At 39.5% G+C, this 19423-nt stretch overlaps 1 protein-coding gene across 1 annotated transcript in view; it reads left to right on the forward strand.

The window, feature by feature from the left end:
• The window catches only part of LOC105395746 (bromodomain and WD repeat-containing protein 3), a 91849-nt gene that overhangs the window by 70648 nt on the left and 1778 nt on the right, over nucleotides 1-19423 (forward strand). The window contains exons 39-47 of the mRNA XM_048629744.1: nucleotides 461-560; nucleotides 1389-1514; nucleotides 13776-13859; nucleotides 14306-14463; nucleotides 16278-16393; nucleotides 16687-16830; nucleotides 17051-17120; nucleotides 17621-17770; nucleotides 18267-18336. Of these exons, the coding sequence (XP_048485701.1) occupies nucleotides 461-560; nucleotides 1389-1514; nucleotides 13776-13859; nucleotides 14306-14463; nucleotides 16278-16393; nucleotides 16687-16830; nucleotides 17051-17120; nucleotides 17621-17770; nucleotides 18267-18336 (1018 nt within the window). The remainder of the gene's footprint in view (nucleotides 1-460; nucleotides 561-1388; nucleotides 1515-13775; nucleotides 13860-14305; nucleotides 14464-16277; nucleotides 16394-16686; nucleotides 16831-17050; nucleotides 17121-17620; nucleotides 17771-18266; nucleotides 18337-19423) is intronic.

A 19423-nucleotide genomic window follows, 5' to 3' on the forward strand; every position in this document is an offset into this window, starting at 1 on the left:
TTGATTTTGATTCGAAATTTTGAATGGGTTAATGATATACTGATTGGAATTTTGTATGGATTGTTGAATTTATTGCACTGTATGAATATTTTCAGAAAAGATGTAGGTAAAAATACTACCTCATCATATCAATCATTCGAGGAAAGATGTAAAGGCTTCCTTTTTTGTACAAAAAGTAAAAGGCAGTTAGCCAAAAGGGGTTCGTTCTGAGAAAGTATGGGTATCGGAACTAGAGAAGAATACTAGCTAAGATATTCTTCCTTGTTTCACGCTGGCGATGGCGCAGCCACAGTAACATTTGTTCGACCGAAGTGTTACAGTGACAAATCAATGTCCCTGCACTCATACAAAAGTTACTGTCGACTCGGAAGTGTACCTTTTAGAACATACCCATGTTGCGATTGTTTTGCAATCATTTTATCGATCCATGTTTAATGATAATTATTGTCTTTTTCCACAGATATACTCGATGACAGTGCGGCTGTCGGCTCTGTTCGCGGCGCTGTGGTCGCGGGTGCCGCTGGCGAGACGCCGCAGCCGCGCGCCCACCACTAGGACACGTGAGTTACATACATACAGTAAAACTGTAAAGTCCTTAAAAAGGAAGTGATTCCTAACTTATTGTTACAGGCCGTATTTAATTGATGTACTTATTATATTTATTAAAGGACAAATTCGTTAAAAAGCCATAATCAATCGGTATTTTATTTTGAAAACGTATATGTATAAATGTATTTTTTATATTTGTGCAATAAAGAATTAAATAAAATTAATAAATGTAAGTAAATAACTGAAAATGATAAAAAGTCTTAGCAAAATCGCACTCTTTATAGTCATGACTTTATAGTTGGGCTATATATAAATTATTTATAATAAATACACAACACACATACATACATACGCCCGCCACTAGGACACGTGAGACACTTTTTCTTCACCCCAAGCACGCCATTGGACGAGATCGCGATAGATTTCCAGCCACCTTTTACACGGCTCTTTGAGGAGATCCGGCTCGAAGGATCTTAAAGATGTCTTTAGGTGTGATAGCGTCTTGATGTAAACCAGTGGCAAATGGATACTGTTCGCCCTCCCCTATATTATATTATATCTGTGTCTACTCGTATAATATATTACATATACAGGGTTTTGCAAAAAGGTCATATTTACTAACCTTAGTGGTTAAAATATGCTAGTAAAATGTATTATAAAACTAAGATTTGTTATGATAAATAAAAAAAAAATTAAAAAAAAAGGTTTAATTAGGTTTCGGCTTTGTATACGCTTTTTGCAACACCCTGTATTTGTATAACCATAGATACAGACGGAAGAGAAAAGCGACTTTGCTATACTATGAATGCCTCTAGTGATACTTATTCTCCCGTCCACAGAGCACAGAAGGCAACCGGCGCCCGCGCCGCGCTCCCCCTCCGCCAGCTCGAGCGAGAGCGAGACGCTCGCCGTCACCTCCATGCGAGTGAGGCAGCGACTGCGCGACTCCACACCCACTTATAAAGGTAATTATACTATACAGGGTGTTCTTGGTGCAACAGAGCGCCTATATCAGCTATTGCAACACCCAGGCTTGCTGCTCCAGTTTACTTGGTAACTAGGCTGGCTGAGGTGAAATTAAGGAGATATGTAAAAAGGTTCCACTCGATAGAGCCACATATAGGAACTTCGACCCCTCTCAGAATATAATAGAATATATGTACAAGGTGTTGCAAAATTGGTATACTTACCAAACGTTGTAGAACAAAAGTAAGCCGTTTCGGCTTCATATACCACTTTTGCAACTGCCTGTATTAAAGAAAGTCGTGTTTGTTACATTAGGTAAGTAGCTAAGTAGTCTAAGAACCAGGCACCGAATATCTTTCTACAAACCGTTAAACTCTGTTTCACTATTTTGTCCTAAATTATCCCCAAAAACCAACAGTTAGTTACACTAATTATAACTCAAGAGTAATAATAAGTTCCAGTGACAATAGCACCACATTACTCCTAAACGGAAAAGGCTAGGTTATAGATTGGCAAGTTGCTTGGCGACCCTCCTTGCGGGGTGAAAGACGCGGAGGGGACGAGGTACCCAAGACGACAGCGGGTAGCGGGAGGGTAGCGGGGAAGGGCAACGCGTGCACTCCGTAAATCCGGCTCGAAGGACCAAAATGTAAGGGGGGGTGGGTGCACTATGTAAATGTCAGGTAGTTAGAGGTGAAAAGACGGGTGTACGTTAAGATGGTTTATTGAGAACTAAAATTACATGGCAACCAAATGCAGTGACAAACAATGTGCTAAATTAACAGAAAATGCATAATTTAAGATCATATTGGTCAGTAGGTCGCACATGCCTGCATTAATGCATGCATAAGAGTTGTACTTTGTACATTCTCCCATCTCCAGAATAGAATATAGTAACTAAATTTATAATGCAACAATTATAAAAAAATTAATTAAAAAAAAGTTAACTATAGAAGTAAAATAATTAAACTAATATGAAGTAGTAAGTACTAATTGCCAAATACAATCTGATTAAAATAATAACTTAAAAGGAAGTTTAAAAGTCTTTAAATGCAATAAAAACAAGAAACTTCTAAAAATATGTCCGTAAAGGTAAATCACTTAAAATTATCTAAATTATTGTTCTAAATGTCTCTATATTATTAATTAGTCCAAATTGTTCATGTTTTGTCAAATTTTACTAGTCTTTTCATCATTGGTGACGTAGCTTGATCTACACTTAACACAGATTGACTCATAGCGCGACACTGATCCACATTAACACTTATTGCGTTGGGCCTCACTGCACTCATTTCAATGTCACGATTGTTTAGCTTTATTTGCCCTTTAATTTTACACATGTAACAACTAATCACTATAACTGCTACAACGCCGAAAGTCAGTACTCCATAGATCATGATGTAGTGATGCAGATCATGCGATGAGACTGTAACTATTGCAGACTGCTCCTTCAACGTTTGAATGTCTTCGTTGATTTTGTCAAACTGTTTGTCGTGTACTTCCATTTGAAAATCCTGTGTCGGTATTGATGTGTTGATCACCTCGTTCAGAGGTGACATCTTCGGGACCTCAATTACAGAATTTTGCACTATCAATCTGCTATTTAATTCGTCATGTGCATAAATAGTGAAGTCATCGCCTTTGACAACGCAACCTTGATGTAATTTGATGAGTCCGTTGCCGAGTAAGCGTTTTGAAGTCATTGCTCCGGGGCAAATAATTCGTACTAAGCATTCTTTGCAGCACGCGTACAACCAAGTGTCACCGTCATGTAACTTGACCCATTTATCACTGCAATCAGCTGTTCGTTCCGTATTGCAGTACGTCACGCCTTTGTTTGTTTTTAAATTGATATTACATATTGAATTGGACACTTGCATATTATACTGTGGGTGATTAACCTTGCAAAAAATCTGTTGATCGTTTGGGATTAGACAACTCGAAATATCTTCTGCTTTCAGAGGGATGATTAATCCTTTCATAACATTAAATGCGACATACTCCGTGGCTGCATAGGTATTTAATACACTCTTTCCTTGATAATGTGGTAGAGTCACGACTCTATCAAGTTCATATTTGTCATGTGCCATCAGTGGGATTTTTATTTCCATAATAAGATAGTTCCTTGTCAATCGTACCTGTCCTCTCAGTAGTTTGTAAATATAAATAAAGTTATCCCTTACATCTGGTAAGGTTAAATCTGTAGGTACATGCTTTGATACGAAGCTAAGGTGCTCTTTTAACTGTTCTGGCGGTAAGAGGTGCACATCAACGTGACCTTGATACATATTTGTCAATGTATTTATTAAAAATTGTTGTATAGCTTTTAGGTTTGCAATAATGCGATCGGCCGTAGTACTCGCCGTTAACACGTAGTAGAGATGTTCGTAAAACACCTTTGATTCATTCATACGTAACTTGATATCCTCTATCTGTTTATAAATAAGTTTAAATTGTGTGTTCATTATCGCCTCGTTTCTTTTTATGATATTTTGCTGAGCTTCAAAAATAGTAGTTTGGTTTTTAATTAATTGTAAGAGATGTTCATCGTTTTGACGGATCTTTCCGATATCTTCCTCATATTTATCTGCGAATCCTTGATCCAGAACCCCAAATAATACATTTGTGACCGAACCTACTGCATTGATTAGGCCTCTCTTTCGTCTTGTAATGTGATGAGCTTGCAGAATGGAGTTGTAATACATTAGCTCGTTCATATCGTGGTCTAATTGTCGGATAATTAATTCAGAGTGGGTGTCGTATTCTTGTTTGCGGGCGAAGTTTTTGATGTGCATTACGTAATTTTCTATGTCATTGATCCCTTGCCAATAGGTGCTCATATTATAGTATGTAACCAATTTCCAGTCATCTCTGATTAGTAGTAGTTCCGATATTTTGTCAAAGTATAGCATTTTGCTGGGTTGCAGTTCTGTGATTTGAAAGTAGGTAACATTTTCTTGCAATGTTGGTGTTATAATCATCATGAAAAACATAAATGCATAACAAAGTAAGCTTGCAACTGTTATTTTCCTTTTTGTACATCTCGTTCTTTGCTGTTTATTTTGCTGAGTAGTGTCATCTTCTTCGTCGGTGTCAGTGTCAGTGTCATTTGTCAATAGTTTTGCCAACTTTGTGATAGGTCTTTTTAGGTATCCTCTTACAGTTTTTAGCAAAACCACTCTTACGCGTTTGTCAGTTCCGGGATAGGTTTCAACCACTCTCCCCATGCCCCACCTGCCAGCGGGCAGGTTCTCCTCTTTTATGCATACAATGTCATTTATCTGTAAGTCCTTTTGACTCGTCTTCCATTTGCTTCGTGATTGCAGCTGTGTAAGATATTCGTTCGACCATGTCTTCCAAAAGTCATTACTCATTTTCCTCACTAATTGCCACCTTTTCCTTATGTCAATCTGCTCAGTTTCCGGTTCCGCTACTGAGTGTATGGGTCCACCAATGAGAAAGTGCCCTGGTGTCAAGATGTCAAGTTCTGTGTCGGCCTCAGTCAACGTGCAAAGAGGTCTTGAGTTGAGACAAGCCTCTATTTGGCACAATAAAGTGGTAAACTCCTCGTACGTCAATTTTTGATTTCCGATGACTCGATACAAATGATACTTCATGCTTTTAACGGCAGCTTCCCAAAGGCCTCCTGCAGTTGGCCATGCGGGAGCATTGAAATGCCATGTCACGCCCATCTCGCTGACGTCTTTTAAAAATGTAGTGTCAATGCATTTTAAACAATCTTGGTATTGCTGTTTCAGGATCCTGTCTGCACCAATAAAGTTTGTTCCTTGATCGCTATAGCATGCCTCTGGTTTTCCTCTGCGGGCGCAAAAGCGTTTAAATGCAGCCAAGAATGAGGGTGTGTCAAGGTCGGTCACCATTTCGAGGTGTATTGCTTTTGTTGCTAGGCACACGAAGACTGCAATGTAACCCTTCAGTGTGCGTATTCCTCTGCCTTTGTTAGCCTTAACCTCTACGTGGCCTGTATAGTCAACGCCAGTATGGGTGAACGGCCTTGATATTGTCACGCGGGGTTTTGGCAGGTCTGCCATCAGCTGATTATTTTGTTGTGGGCTATATCGGCGGCACGTCACACAGCGATGAAGCTGACTCTTCACTGTTCTATGACCTGATAGTATCCAATACTTTCTGCGTAGGTATGTCAGTGTCAATCGGGGTCCGCCATGCAAAAGTACTTCGTGTGCTTGTTTGATAATCAGCTCTGTTAATCTGCTTTTGCTAGAAAGTATGATTGGTTTTTTCATGTCATCTGGCAATGCTGATTTCGTCAATCTTCCACCTAGCCGCAGTATTCCATTTTCATCTAAAAACGGATTTAAACTTAGTAGGGGGCTTCTCCTGCTAACGTTTTGCTTAGTTTTCAGTCTGGTTATGTCATCTCCAAATTCATGTAATTGCACATTTCTAATGATCGTATGTAAAGCGTTCGTCAACTCAGCTGATGTGAGGTATGCCGGTTTGTTTGTCCTTGATATTTTGCTTCTTAGAATCCACGCTACGATTCGCGTAACATGACTCAACTTACTATGGCGATATAGTAGCTCGAGTACAATGTCAGACGGCTGCAGTTTTGCTGAATTGACTTGTTTATTTTTAGCTTCCATTTGTATGTTATTGTCAACAGCTGATGTTACGATCGGAGTTTGCAGTTGTAGTTCGGGGTTTTTTATCCATTGTGGACCTTCCCACCAGAGAGAATGATGCTGCAACTGAGCTGGTGTTAGACCTCTCGTTGCACAATCGACAGCATTTTCTTCCGACTTCACGTAGCGCCACGACGATGCAGGTATGGCGGAAGTAACTTGTTTTACTCTATTCGCTACGAAACTTTTCCACTTTTTGGGGTCGCCTTGTAGCCATCCTAGGACGATCATTGAGTCGGTCCAGGCATGCACAGTGATGTTATGGCTATGGTAATCAATGTTTTCCAATGCTTTTGTCATGAGCTGCGCCAAAAGAACAGTTGCACATAGTTCCAGGCGCGGTAACGTGATAGTTTTATTTAGTGGTGCAAGTTTTGATTTTGCTACTAACAATCGGACTATTGTATCCCCATTGTCTGTCAGTGTTTTTATCCAAATCCCGGCCGCAAATACTTTTTGAGAAGCATCACAGAATCCGTGGATTTCAAAACTTTTTGTTAAATTACCTACCCATCTTGGGATGTCGAATGCTTCAATTAAACACATGTCAGCTTGCAGTTTTCTCCAGTCCTTGGTTAATGATTCGGGTATGATGTCATCCCATCCTTCGACGGTTGTCCACACTGTTTGAAATAGCAATTTAGCCTTTATTGTGATTGGGGTTAGCCAGCCTAAGGGGTCGAATAACTTCGATATTTGCGAAAGAAGCATTCTTTTTGTCAGCGGTTTGTCATTGGTGTCATTATTTTTATTTTTAAATGTAAATTTGTCTGATTGGGGAATCCACTGTAAACCTAATGCTTTTGTTGTTTCCTTATCTTTGAATACAATCGGTTTATTTTTCTGATCTTCTGGTAGATGCTCTAGTAATGCTGGATGATTGCTGGACCATTTGCGTAAATTAAATCCTGCACTTTTTAACATGTTAATAAGTTGTTGTTGTTTTTCTAATGCAGTTGCAATGCAATGTGCTCCACTCATGACGTCATCCACGTAAACCTCTCGTTCAATCACCTGTGCTGCTAGCGGATACTTATGTGCCTCATCCTGTGCTAACTGCTTGAGCGTTCTTAAAGCAAGGTACGGCGCTGCCTTTTCTCCAAATGTCAAAGTACAAAGGTCATATTCTTGAATCGGCTCGTGTATGTCATTTCTCCATAATATCTTTTGCAATGGTTGCATGTTTTCTGCTACTAATATCATCCTATACATTTTCTCGCAGTCGGCTGAAAACACATGTTCATACGTGCGCCATCTAATCAGTACAGCTTGTAAATCCTGATGTAATTTTGGGCCACATTCCATTAGGTCGTTAAGGCTGAGTCCCGATGATGTTTTTGAGGATGCATTGAACACTACTCTGAGTTTTGTAGTAGTAGAGTCGGGTTTTACTACCCCATGATGCGGCAAAAAACATTCGATGTCCGATTGGCTTGTGCTCTTTTTCATATGTTCCAAATCAATATATTCCTGCATAAATTTCTTGTAACTGTCAGATAATTCGGTGTCATTACTAAGCTTCTTTTCCAGGCGATGGAACTGGGCCAGTGCTTTTCCCTTTGATTCTCCTAACTTTTCTTTGTAATCGGCCACCATGGGCAGCTGTACTTCATACTGCCCATTCTGTAAACGTCTGGTAGTGCTGACGTAAAGGTCCTCACAGTATTGCTCTTGAGATGTCATATTTTTGGCTTCAGTAATTTCCTCCATTTCCCAATATTTTTTGATGTCATCTGTATTATTTGTAATGACGTGGCAGTTGTAAGTTCTGCCCGTACCGCTTCCTCCTGACAAAATCCATCCTAATTTTGTCTGCTGTGCACAAGGTTGTAAATCTGTGCCTGTCAGCAATCCTCCCATTATGATTTGAGAATGCACACTAGCGTCTAGTAAAATGTCAATTGATCGTGAAATATTGTAATCTGGGTCAGCAAGTGTCAGATGTTCGATATGCGACCAATTCTTCTTCTCAAAAGTTACGTTAGGCAAGTTGCTTACTACGCGCGACATGACTAATGCATCTGTTTCAAATGTAAAGTCGTTGTGTCGGGACATGCATGTAAGGTTTACTTTTCCTCGGCTTTTGTTTGTCACGGAACCCACTCCTGCTATGCACGCGTTGTATTGAGTCCTTTGCAATCCTAATTTTTGGGCCGCCGACTCGGTAATCAGAGTAACTTGAGAGCCGGGGTCAATAAATGCTCGAAGTGTCATGTAGGTACCATCCGTGGCCTTCACTTTTAACAGGGCTGTTGCTAACATGATTTCGTCATCGCTTCCTATAGCATAATGTACGTTACGTTTTTGATGGTTTCCCGGTGTAAATGGTGTTGATGTTGGTGTCATTTTAGTTGCAGTGGATGTCGTTGGTTTCATAGAAAAGGCCTTGTGCAGCAACGTATTATGTGCAGCGTTGCATTCGCGACATCGTTTTTCTGACTTGCAATAATTTTTAGAGTGATAATACAAGCAGTTTTTACATATGTTAAATTGGGCCATATGTTTTAATTGAACATCAGGTGACACACTTAAGAATTTGGTGCATTTGAATAAATCGTGGTCTTGGCGACAAAAGGAACATGATGACTTTTGTTCTTGAATATGCATTGCGTTATTGTACGATGGCTTGGAATAATTGGTTCTGTATTCCCGATGGTAATTTTGTTGGTTGTCATTAACTGGTTTATGCAGTGTCATGTTGTCAGGTTTTTTCTTTGTCACGGGCTCCAGGGCGGTAAATTTTCCCTCTAGGAAATCCATAAACTCCTGAAGTTTCGCTAACTGACGCGGCGATTTTCTGTACTCCATGTAGTCGGTGTAAGTTTGCGTATCTAACTTTTCACACAAAATGTGCACTAATATCGGATCCCAATTCATAGTATCTACGCCTAGGTTATTAATGGCATGTATTACTTCCATAGAGGTGTCAAATAGCTTTTTGATTTCGAATGCAGATTGGGTTTTTACATTGGGCTGTCTCAGAAATAATTGTATTTGTTTGGTGAAAAGAAGTTGCAAATTATTGTAACGATGTGTCAGCAGATCCCAGCAGGCGTCATAATTCTCGGCACTAATGTGTAGATGCTGTACGATACGCTCCGCTTCTCCCTTCAGTTTGCACTTTAATATTTGCATTTTGTGGGACTTGCTCATGTTAGGGTTCTTATGTATTGCTTCTGAGAACAAGTCCATAAATGTAGGCCACTGAGAATAATTCCCACTGAAAATAGGTATGTCAACTTTGGGTGCAGTTTGTTGCGAATGGTCAACAAAATTCAACTTCATGTTCAGTTGCTTTTTCATATCCTTAAATGATTTTTCATGCAGTAAATATTGATTGTTATAGGTCTCATCCCTCCCCTCTAGAATGCTATCTATTTGTAAATGCAAGATGTCAATGGTATTCCAACGTCCTTTCAGAGATTTTATCTCGTCCTCTATCTCCCATTTCTCTACTAGATTGTCAAGATGTAAGCTGTCAATAAGACGGATTAAAGATCTAAAGTTGCTTCTCTGAGTCCTCATGAGCTCTAGAACTTTCTCGTCCTTTATTTGCAAAGTGTCAGTACCCTCTCCAGATGCTTCCATAAATATGTCAAATGTCACTTTCTTCTCCACAGGCGGGGGTGGCGGCGGTGTCAATGGTTTAGGTTTTAAAAGCTGAACGATTTCGTCCTTAATTTGCATAACAAAATCATAAATATTTTCTGTATAATATTGATGCGTTTTATCCTCTTCCTGCATCAAAAGCTGATGATTCTCTTCGAATGTACGCCAGAGCTCATCTATCCTTGAAGCTCTCGCCTGTCTATATTCAAGGGTCTTTCGTTCACGAGGATCCTTTTTGATGTTTCGCGACATCCTCTTGATGTCCTCCATGACGGCGGCTTGCTTCTCTAATAGACCTTCCATGTTGGTCGAATTAGGTATGCAATGAAATAGTTATAAAAGGAAAGATCTTACTTGAGTTTCTGCAACAACGCCAACTTATCTCCGAAGTAATGCACTGCAGTCCAATCACTTGCACGAAAATGTCAAAGTTTTATGTCAATAAATGTCACTGGATTTTGATTCCGCGGACCTTACGTACACGACACGCGACGCGAGGGCCTTAATCGAAGGACCAAAAAAAATGTAAGGGGGGGTGGGTGCACTATGTAAATGTCAGGGAGTTAGAGGTGAAAAGACGGGTGTACGTTAAGATGGTTTATTGAGAACTAAAATTACATGGCAACCAAATGCAGTGACAAACAATGTGCTAAATTAACAGAAAATGCATAATTTAAGATCATATTGGTCAGTAGGTCGCACATGCCTGCATTAATGCATGCATAAGAGTTGTACTTTGTACAGCATGTCATTGTTACGGCAGTCTCGGCCGCGCAGCCGAGGCGGCCACATGTCTTATATAGTCTGTCATAATTTGAGTGCGACCCACATGAGATCATTGATCCTGAGACCATTAGTCTTAGAATGAGTGTTGAGGCCTTTTTAATATTATCATTATATTATTATTAGGTATCTATAATTCAACAAAATAACGTTAAAAACAACAAATCGTATAATGTCTCAATATAGGGGCTTCTTGTAGAACAGCGTACCGGATCAGTCATGCTACGCGGCTAAAGGTTGGTACTGCGCAGTCAGATACGAAAAAGTAAACAACAAAGACGAAGAGTCCATATGACAGTGCGTCAGTTGTCAGTTCTTGTAACTAGGAAAGCAACCAAAATTTATGTGATTTAATGAAAGTAATTAATGAGCAAAACACAGGGGAAAATTACAAAATTGATGAAATTTTGAAAGAAAATGGTCATATCGTGCTTCGCCTACCCCCATACCACCCGGAATTAAATCCTATTGAACTTGTGTGGCGGTACGTGAAAGGTGAGCTCGCAAGAACCTCGATTGACTGTAACTTAGATAAAGAGATAAAAGACTTAAAGTTGCTTTTCTCTAATTATTCGCCTGAAAAGTGGAGAAATTGTGACGACCATGTCATCAAAAATTAAGACGAATATTATAAATCTGACATGGTCACTGACCAAACATTAAAAGACCAGACTGAAGGATTGCCAAAGAGCGATGGAGCGTAGTCTCCTCGGTGTAAAATTGACGGACCGTGTCCGGAACACCATACTACGCTCCCAAATTCGCATAGTCGATGTTGGTGTCGAGACCGCAAAGCTCAAGTGGCACTGGGCCGGCCACGTCTGCCGAATGCACCCGGACCGGTGGGCCAAGATAGCGACCGAGTGGGTGCCGGGCGACGGGCGCCGGCGGAGAGGCAGGGCGAGACGGAGATGGCGGGACGACCTGGACAAATTCGATAACAACTGGGCTGAGGGTGCACAGGATCGAAAGGTGTAGAAGATGAAAGGGGAGGCCTTTGCCCAGCAGCGGGAAAATAAGTAGGCTATTATTATTATAAATCTGATAGAGTATTTGACGATGTATTGGACAGATATGTTATTGTTTATTTATAATTTAATGTAAATTAAACATAAAATATTATAGGTGTACACTGAACTAATATGACTGGCGTACTCTAGTACACTATACTTCAAAGTAGGTATAATGTTTTTTGGTTTTTGTCTTAGATTTATAATTGAAGTTAATGAAAACGATGATGAAGATGAGGATCACGACGACGATGAACAAGTTCAAACAGAGAGTGAACATGAAAGTGACATGGAAATTGATTTATAAAATAAAACACTTTTACATAAATAAATTCAAATTGGTAGATATTCTGAAGGTAAACATCCAAATTTTAACCTCTAGAATGCCGTGTGCCAGATCTGTCCCAACCCCCCTTGTCTGCCTAGTGACAGATCTGTCCCAAGAGCAGTTCATCGCGATTTTTGCGATTTTAGTTATTAATTACCATGAAATAGAGTATGAAATCACCTTTAATTTATTCTATATGAATGAAACAACCATCGACAACATTCATTGAGTCAAAAACTTCACTTGTTTACTAGTAGCGCGAAATTCAAATTTTGGTACCTTGAACAGTCCTTGTACTCGCGACTGTTGGTAATAAAATAGTGATTTCGTATGGAAAAAACGTCAAAAGGTAAGTAAATACTATGTTTTTTTGTTATTTATTCAATTTTGAAGGTATATTGATAAATCAATAGTATAAAAAAATACAAAAAATCTAGTTTTTATCGATCTAAAATTGTACCGCATTATTGCCTGAAGGGTGCGTAACTTTGTAAACTATTTTCTACACTGTTATGTAAAAACATCAATAAATAATTTATTTCATTTATAAAGATAATTTTATTGATAATACATATTTATATCGGTTTATTCAATAAATAGCCAAAATATTAGAGAAAATCAATATTTATCAAGGTGCATCCAAAATTCACACACACACATACGCAAACAAAATGGCCGCCGCTCGTGTATGTACACGAAGTGCGTTGGGTTGTTATACAGCGTGTTTTATTTTTTAGGATCATCGCTCTAGTGAACGTGAAGTTTAGGCTCTTTAGAATGATATCGATGTGTAGATGAGTCTGAGAGGGTGATCACCTGTCCTATTTATATAAATAAATATATGTATTTATATATGTATATATTTATATTATCATATTTGTTGAAAGTAGGTTAACAAATAAGTAAATATGATTCAGTAAGTAACTTACGTTTAAGTTTTTATAATTTAGTATGCTAAAATACGAAACATTATAAAAATATTATCATTCTTGTTTTATTTCATCAAAAGTGAACACCCTTGATTTGGGACAGATCTGGCACACGGCGCACTGGAGCAAGCTCTTGTCACGCACACATGCACATGTACAAAAAATGGAGTCTTTTGAAATAAAGCAAATTATAGTCTGTTTTCAAAATATAAATTATGAATCTATTTCCTCTAGAGTTTATACTTTATTGATATCAGTTGATAGCTATATAATCTCTTCAAATAATAAGTATAAAAAAACCTGGATTGAAACTAAAATTATATTGAAATAGAGGTATTTTTCTGTGATGGGTGCAGTTTCAAGTAAAAATCTGTAATCAATGACCTATAGAAATCAAATAAAACTATTATAACCAATAAAATTCATTGTAACATGTTCATTAGCTATCTGACAATAAATTACAATCGATACATTATTGAGTACCAAACAATAATACCCAAATATTCATATAAATGTGATTCCCGCGCGGGCGCTCTCTACTGTCAAAAAGCGCCGGCAGACGGCGGTTACATGTGTGCGCGGCTGTTCGGCATAGGAAAGGTTAATGCTGTCAAACTATAAATTTTAAGCTAAATATGACATTTACGGGAACACTCATAGAATAAAATTTTACTTACGTCAGAAATAGTTACAAGCTATCGTGAGATTAATCCGGGCACACTTTTCTACGTGTGTAGCATGTCGTGCTACCTCGCCCCCGCCACTTCTTTCACCCCGCAAGGAGGGTCGCCAAGTAACTTGCCACATTATAATGACGCCGTCTGCAATATTAAAGTGTTTAACAGCGCATCGAAATCTTACTAACTGAAAATCTAAATATTGTGTTCCAATTTTAAAATAAATATGATGGTTACTTAATTTTGTATTCTTTTGACAGGCAAAGGTGTCGGCAAAAAGAGTAAAAACGTGTCACAGCCGGGGCCGAGCTCCAGCAGCCAGCATGATGATGACGAGGATGGAGGTAAGATCATCATCAGCATACAAACACACACACGCTCACTCACACACGACACACACACACACACGACACACACACACACACACACAAACACAGATGACACATCCATTTCGTAAACAGTTTACTGTATGCTTTAAGCAATAAGGCCGCCTTTTTGTACTGTTTTTATTTTTAAGCTTTATTTTGTATTTTTTTCTGTTTTTGGTGCAAATAAAGAGGATTGTATTGTATTGTAAAGGCTGAAATACGTTGGGCGCTTTACAGACACGCTGTGTGCCTGATGGTTTTAGTTACTAGATAAGAATCGAAATTGCATTAATTAAATATGACATTCAAATATCAAAAGGACCTATTTTTGCGTGGCAAACATACTTTATTCCCAGTGTGTACATTTTAAGTTTTTCTTTCTTTCTTACTTCTATTTCTAACACATCTCTATCAATCCACAGACGAGCCAGTCCAAAACGGCGTCCACCATTCCTCAACAGAGAGCGAATACACCAACATAGAGGTGTTAGAGGAAGAACTAGTGGAAGACGAAGTGGAGCTGACTTATGAAGAGCAGTGCAGCCCGCCGCGCGAGTGGGACAGAGATAGAGGGAGGCGGGTGAGTGAGATAGATATATGTATACACCTCCTGCCGACATGACGTTGACTAACGGGACATCCTGTAAACATATAGACCGGTAAAACAAGTCGGCCAACCTGCCTTTTCAATATGTAGCTACTTTTTTCAGTGCCCTGGCTCTTACTACCACACTATGTAGAAGTGAAGATAGTTTTGTTTACCAATAGCTATCTATCTTCGAGAAATACTAGCTTGCGAATCTTGCTATGCTTTGTAGAATATCGCAACAGTCTTATAGCAGATGTGAAATCTATACATTTCAATTTTATTTTTTATTTTACAAGAGAATATTAACTTTACATACTAGGCATCTGGAAATCAAATGACCTAGAACTCGTACTGTATTTTTTTAAAACTAGCCATCCCGTAGCGCCTTAAAGAAACCATTTTAACCTCGCAAAAAGGACTATACTTATAATGTGGCAAGTTACTTGGCGACCCTCCTTGCGGGGTGAAAGAAGTGGCGGGGGCGAGGTAGCACGACATGCTACACACGTAGAAAAGTGTGCCCGGATTAATCTCGCGATAGCTTGTAACTATTTCTGACGTAAGTAAAATTTTATTCTATGAGTGTTCCCGTAAATGTCATATTTAGCTTAAAATTTATAGTTTGACAGCATTAAAATTTGGATGTTTACCTTCAGAATATCTACCAATTTGAATTTATTTATGTAAAAGTGTTTTATTTTATAAATCAATTTCCATGTCACTTTCATGTTCACTCTCTGTTTGAACTTGTTCATCGTCGTCGTCATCCTCATCTTCATCATCGTTTTCATTAACTTCAATTATAAATCTAAAACAAAAACCAAAAAACATTATACCTACTTTGAAGTATAATGTACTAGAGTACGCCAGTCATATTAGTTCAGTGTACACCTATAATATTTTATGTTTAATTTACATTAAATTATAAATAAACAATAACATACCTGTCCAATACATCGTCAAATACTCTATGAGATTTATAATATTCGTCTTAATTTTTTATGACATGGTCGTCACAATTTCTCCACTTTTCAGGCGAATAATTATTAGAGAATAGCAACTCAAAGTCTTTTATCTCTTTATATAAGTTAGAGTCAATCGACGTTCTTGCGAGCTCGTCCTTCACGTACCGCCACACAAGTTCAACAGGATTTAATTCCAGGTGGTATGGGGGTAGGCGAAGCACGATATGACCATTTTCTTTCAAAATTTCATCAATTTTGTAATTTTTCTCTGTGTTTTGCTCATTAATTACTTTCATTAAATCACATAAATTTTGGTTGCTTTCCTAGTTACAAGAACTGACAACTGACGCACTGTCATATGGACTCTTCGTCTTTGTTGTTTACTTTTTCGTATCTGACTGCGCAGTACCTTTAGCCGCGTAGCATGACTGATCCGGTACGCTGTTCTACAAGAAGCCCCTATATTGAGACATTATAAGATTTGTTGTTTTTAACGTTATTTTGTTGACGAATTATAGATACCTAATAATAATATAATGATAATATTAAAAAGGCCTCAACACTCATCCTAAGACTAATGGTCTCAGGATCAATGATCTCATGTGGGTCGCACTCAAATTATGACAGACTATATAAGACATGTGGCCGCCTCGGCTGCGCGGCCGATACTGCCGTAACAATGACATGAAGTGCACGCGTTGCCCTTCCCCGCTACCCTCCCGCTACCCGCTGTCGTCTTGGGTACCTCGTCCCCTCCGCGTCTGTCACCCCGCAAGGAGGGTCGCCAAGCAACTTGCCAATCTATAGCAACTTATATAAAAATGAATATAAATATTCCAGGGCACATCCTCCCACCGCAAGCGTCGAAGGTTACCCAGCAGCGGCAGCAGCAATAAGTCCTCCCGCCCGAGCCGGCGGAGAAGCAGGGGCCGGGCGAGGCCGACGCCGCATAAACGGTACCTTTGTCTATTCGATGTAACCTATTCTTAAGGGTTAGGGTTTGAAGCTCGAGTATAATTGCGTCATAAAATGGTTACACATGAAGCATAACATAATCTTGTATATTGTATATCTACACTTTTAAACACATACTGCAAACTTCTTGCCTGACAAACATCTGTTAGATCCATACAAGTTACGTCAGATGTGACAAGCAAGCGACGCTGCTTATGGATTGTTAAATGCTTGTGTCGGTGGCGGTACGGTGACCTATCAACTCAAAAGTATTAAACCAACACCTACTCCCCAGGACGAGAGAGCGAGTGACGGACGGCAGCGCGTCATCGTCATCATCGTCGTCCAATGGCGTCGTGTCTCCGCAACGATACGAGTCTGACCGCTCCTACCACCCCCGCTACAGCAGCGACGACGACGCGCCGCTCACTCTCTACAGGTCAGTAGCATTATGCTGAGTCAGATACCTTTGTTTTGATTTTAATTTCATTTGGCTAACATGGCAAAGGTTTCTTGTGTACTTATATACTGACGTATTTCTGTCTGTTATATGAATGTCGTGTGTTTATCATTACCTAATGAAATCTTTCCGTGTAACCTATGTATTGCGTTTAGATTGCAAATATTCATAAAAATTAAAAATAAATTATTATTTACAGACAAAGACAAGAAGAGAATGTGGACGACGGGGCTGGCCCGTCAAATCCTAGGAGAAATAAAAGTAAAAAGGTAAGTTTAATCATGTTTAATATTGTATCTAAAAAAAAGAGTTCTTGTGTTCAAGTCATGTGGTAAAATTGTCGGGGTCACCACTTTTACCCCTATCTATTGTGACGAGTTCATTATCCTCATTTAGCTTCTAAGGTGGGCCATTATGCGTGAAATACCTATGGGGTGACTAGCTATTAAGCCACCCAAGCTCATACCAGAAAGCTAGTAGGCGACCTAGGTTGCTCATGACTTTCCGGAGGAACCCCGGAGATCCGAGGGTTTTTGATCGTAGTGTCTCCACGCCTCTGCAATTTAACAAGACATGGGAGGCTTTTTCATCTTCCTCGATTCAACTTCTGCAAGGAGTGGCAGTATGCGGATTCCACGCGTTACAATGATTACTTGTATGAACCTGTGCAAGGCTATCCCGCGTACATTATCGAATTAGCCTGCTGTTAAAAACAGCCTTACCCCTATCCAGGGTCATCACTAAAATGTCTCCACATATTACCCCACAGGGCCGAGTTAGATTAAGAGCGCGGCGCACTCCCACCCGCAAGTATAACGAGGACAGTGAAGAGGACAGTATAGCGGCCATCAGCAAGCGAATGCGCGGCGCGGCCGCCCCTAGACTGGCGCAGCTACTGGCCAACCGGCGCGCTACACAGGTACAGTGCTGGCTATCTATAGTGAGACAGTGAAGAGGACAGTATAGCGGCCAGTAGCAATCGACTGGCCCCCGACTGGCGCAGCTACTGGCCAACCGGCGCGCTACACAGGTACAGTGCCGACTGTCTATGTGTATACTATCCATAATGGAGAGGACAGTATAACGGCCATCAGTTTGCGATAAAGGGTGTAATTTCATCAGATAACTTCCCAAAAGCTGCTGGAATAGTTCTTGGTTACCATACATTGACAGTGAATAGGACAGTATAGTCACGGATTCGCTCAGTGAATTACCATCAGACCTACACAGATGTAGTGTTTGTCTACATGGATTTGCTTCTTCTCTTAGTGATTTAAAAGGAAGCTTTATACCTACGTACTTACCAAGTACTATATATACTTATATTTTTCCCCGAAATTACCAAGGGAAAACCTTTTAGGGCAAAGTGAAGCTAGTAAATTATGTAAGAAATAATGCTGTATTTTGTCCACCAGGGTGCGCCACCGTCGCTGCCGCACACGACGGACCACAACTACTACAACGGACACGCGCCCGCGCACAACGGTAGAGTACTGTATACCCACACTCATACATACCATTATACTGTAGCACTATAGTCTGTTTTTTTATCTCACATACGATATGAGCCCTATGACAGCTGTCAAAATATACATATACTTTCAGATCCCCATAGGTCGTCACGCCGTACAGCATCACCTTATGTAACTCGTCGTCTAGTATTCCGTCCACGATGTATTTTATAGCGACGTAGTCGGGCATCTTGCCTCGCTTGCCGAGCTCTTTCATTAACAGTCCACCCGAAGATCTCGGCGTTGTCCTCGACCTCCTGCGCCCACCGTGTTGCGGAATCGGTCTGGTCGCACCCACTGAACTTAGCTACCAGCTCCTCCGTGTACGTGAGCGGTCCTGATGTTCCGACTGCCTCCCCGTCATCTCCCGTCGTCGTCCGTGGCATCTTCTTGTCGTCGTCGTTACGTCTTAAAATGGTATATGTTCAGACCTGAAGGCGTTGTGAAGCGAAGAAAAATTTTCTTGTAAAATTTGCAACTGTCAGTCTTGTTCTTTTTATATAAATCCGTCTTCATCCGCCGTAATCTCCGAGATTTTTTTAATTTTATTTATCCCGGACGAGCCCCCAATTTGTAGGAATTAAATCAGATGTTGTATTTATCACTTTTATTATATAATGGTCAAAATAAAATAAAGAAATATGAAATCGTCTTTACGTCTTTATACGTCTTTCACACTCTGCTTTCACTCTATGCTCCTCTGTTATTCGTCGTCATGGATACTTCACCTTGCGTTCTGTTCCACTCCCACATATATATATATATATCTAGTTAGAATTTCTGACTTTGATGTTTATCTATTTATATATTTTATTTAACATTATATTTAAATATACCCTTTTTTTAAAAACCACTTAATGTTATATTTATTGATTTATATTAGCTATGCGTAATATTAGCAAGTTCAGCTTTCCTGCCACTATCCACTAATGTAGTTTTTCTTCTAAACATGATTTTTATATTTTAGTTTTAGTTAAGATTAGTTTTATATCCGACCTCGGCTAAAACTTAAATAATTATAAGTGAATCCTATCATTGGCCATACTTTTTGTAATCAATTC

This window comes from Plutella xylostella, chromosome 24, assembly GCF_932276165.1.
Source record: "Plutella xylostella chromosome 24, ilPluXylo3.1, whole genome shotgun sequence".
Taxonomy (NCBI): Eukaryota; Metazoa; Arthropoda; class Insecta; order Lepidoptera; family Plutellidae; genus Plutella; species Plutella xylostella.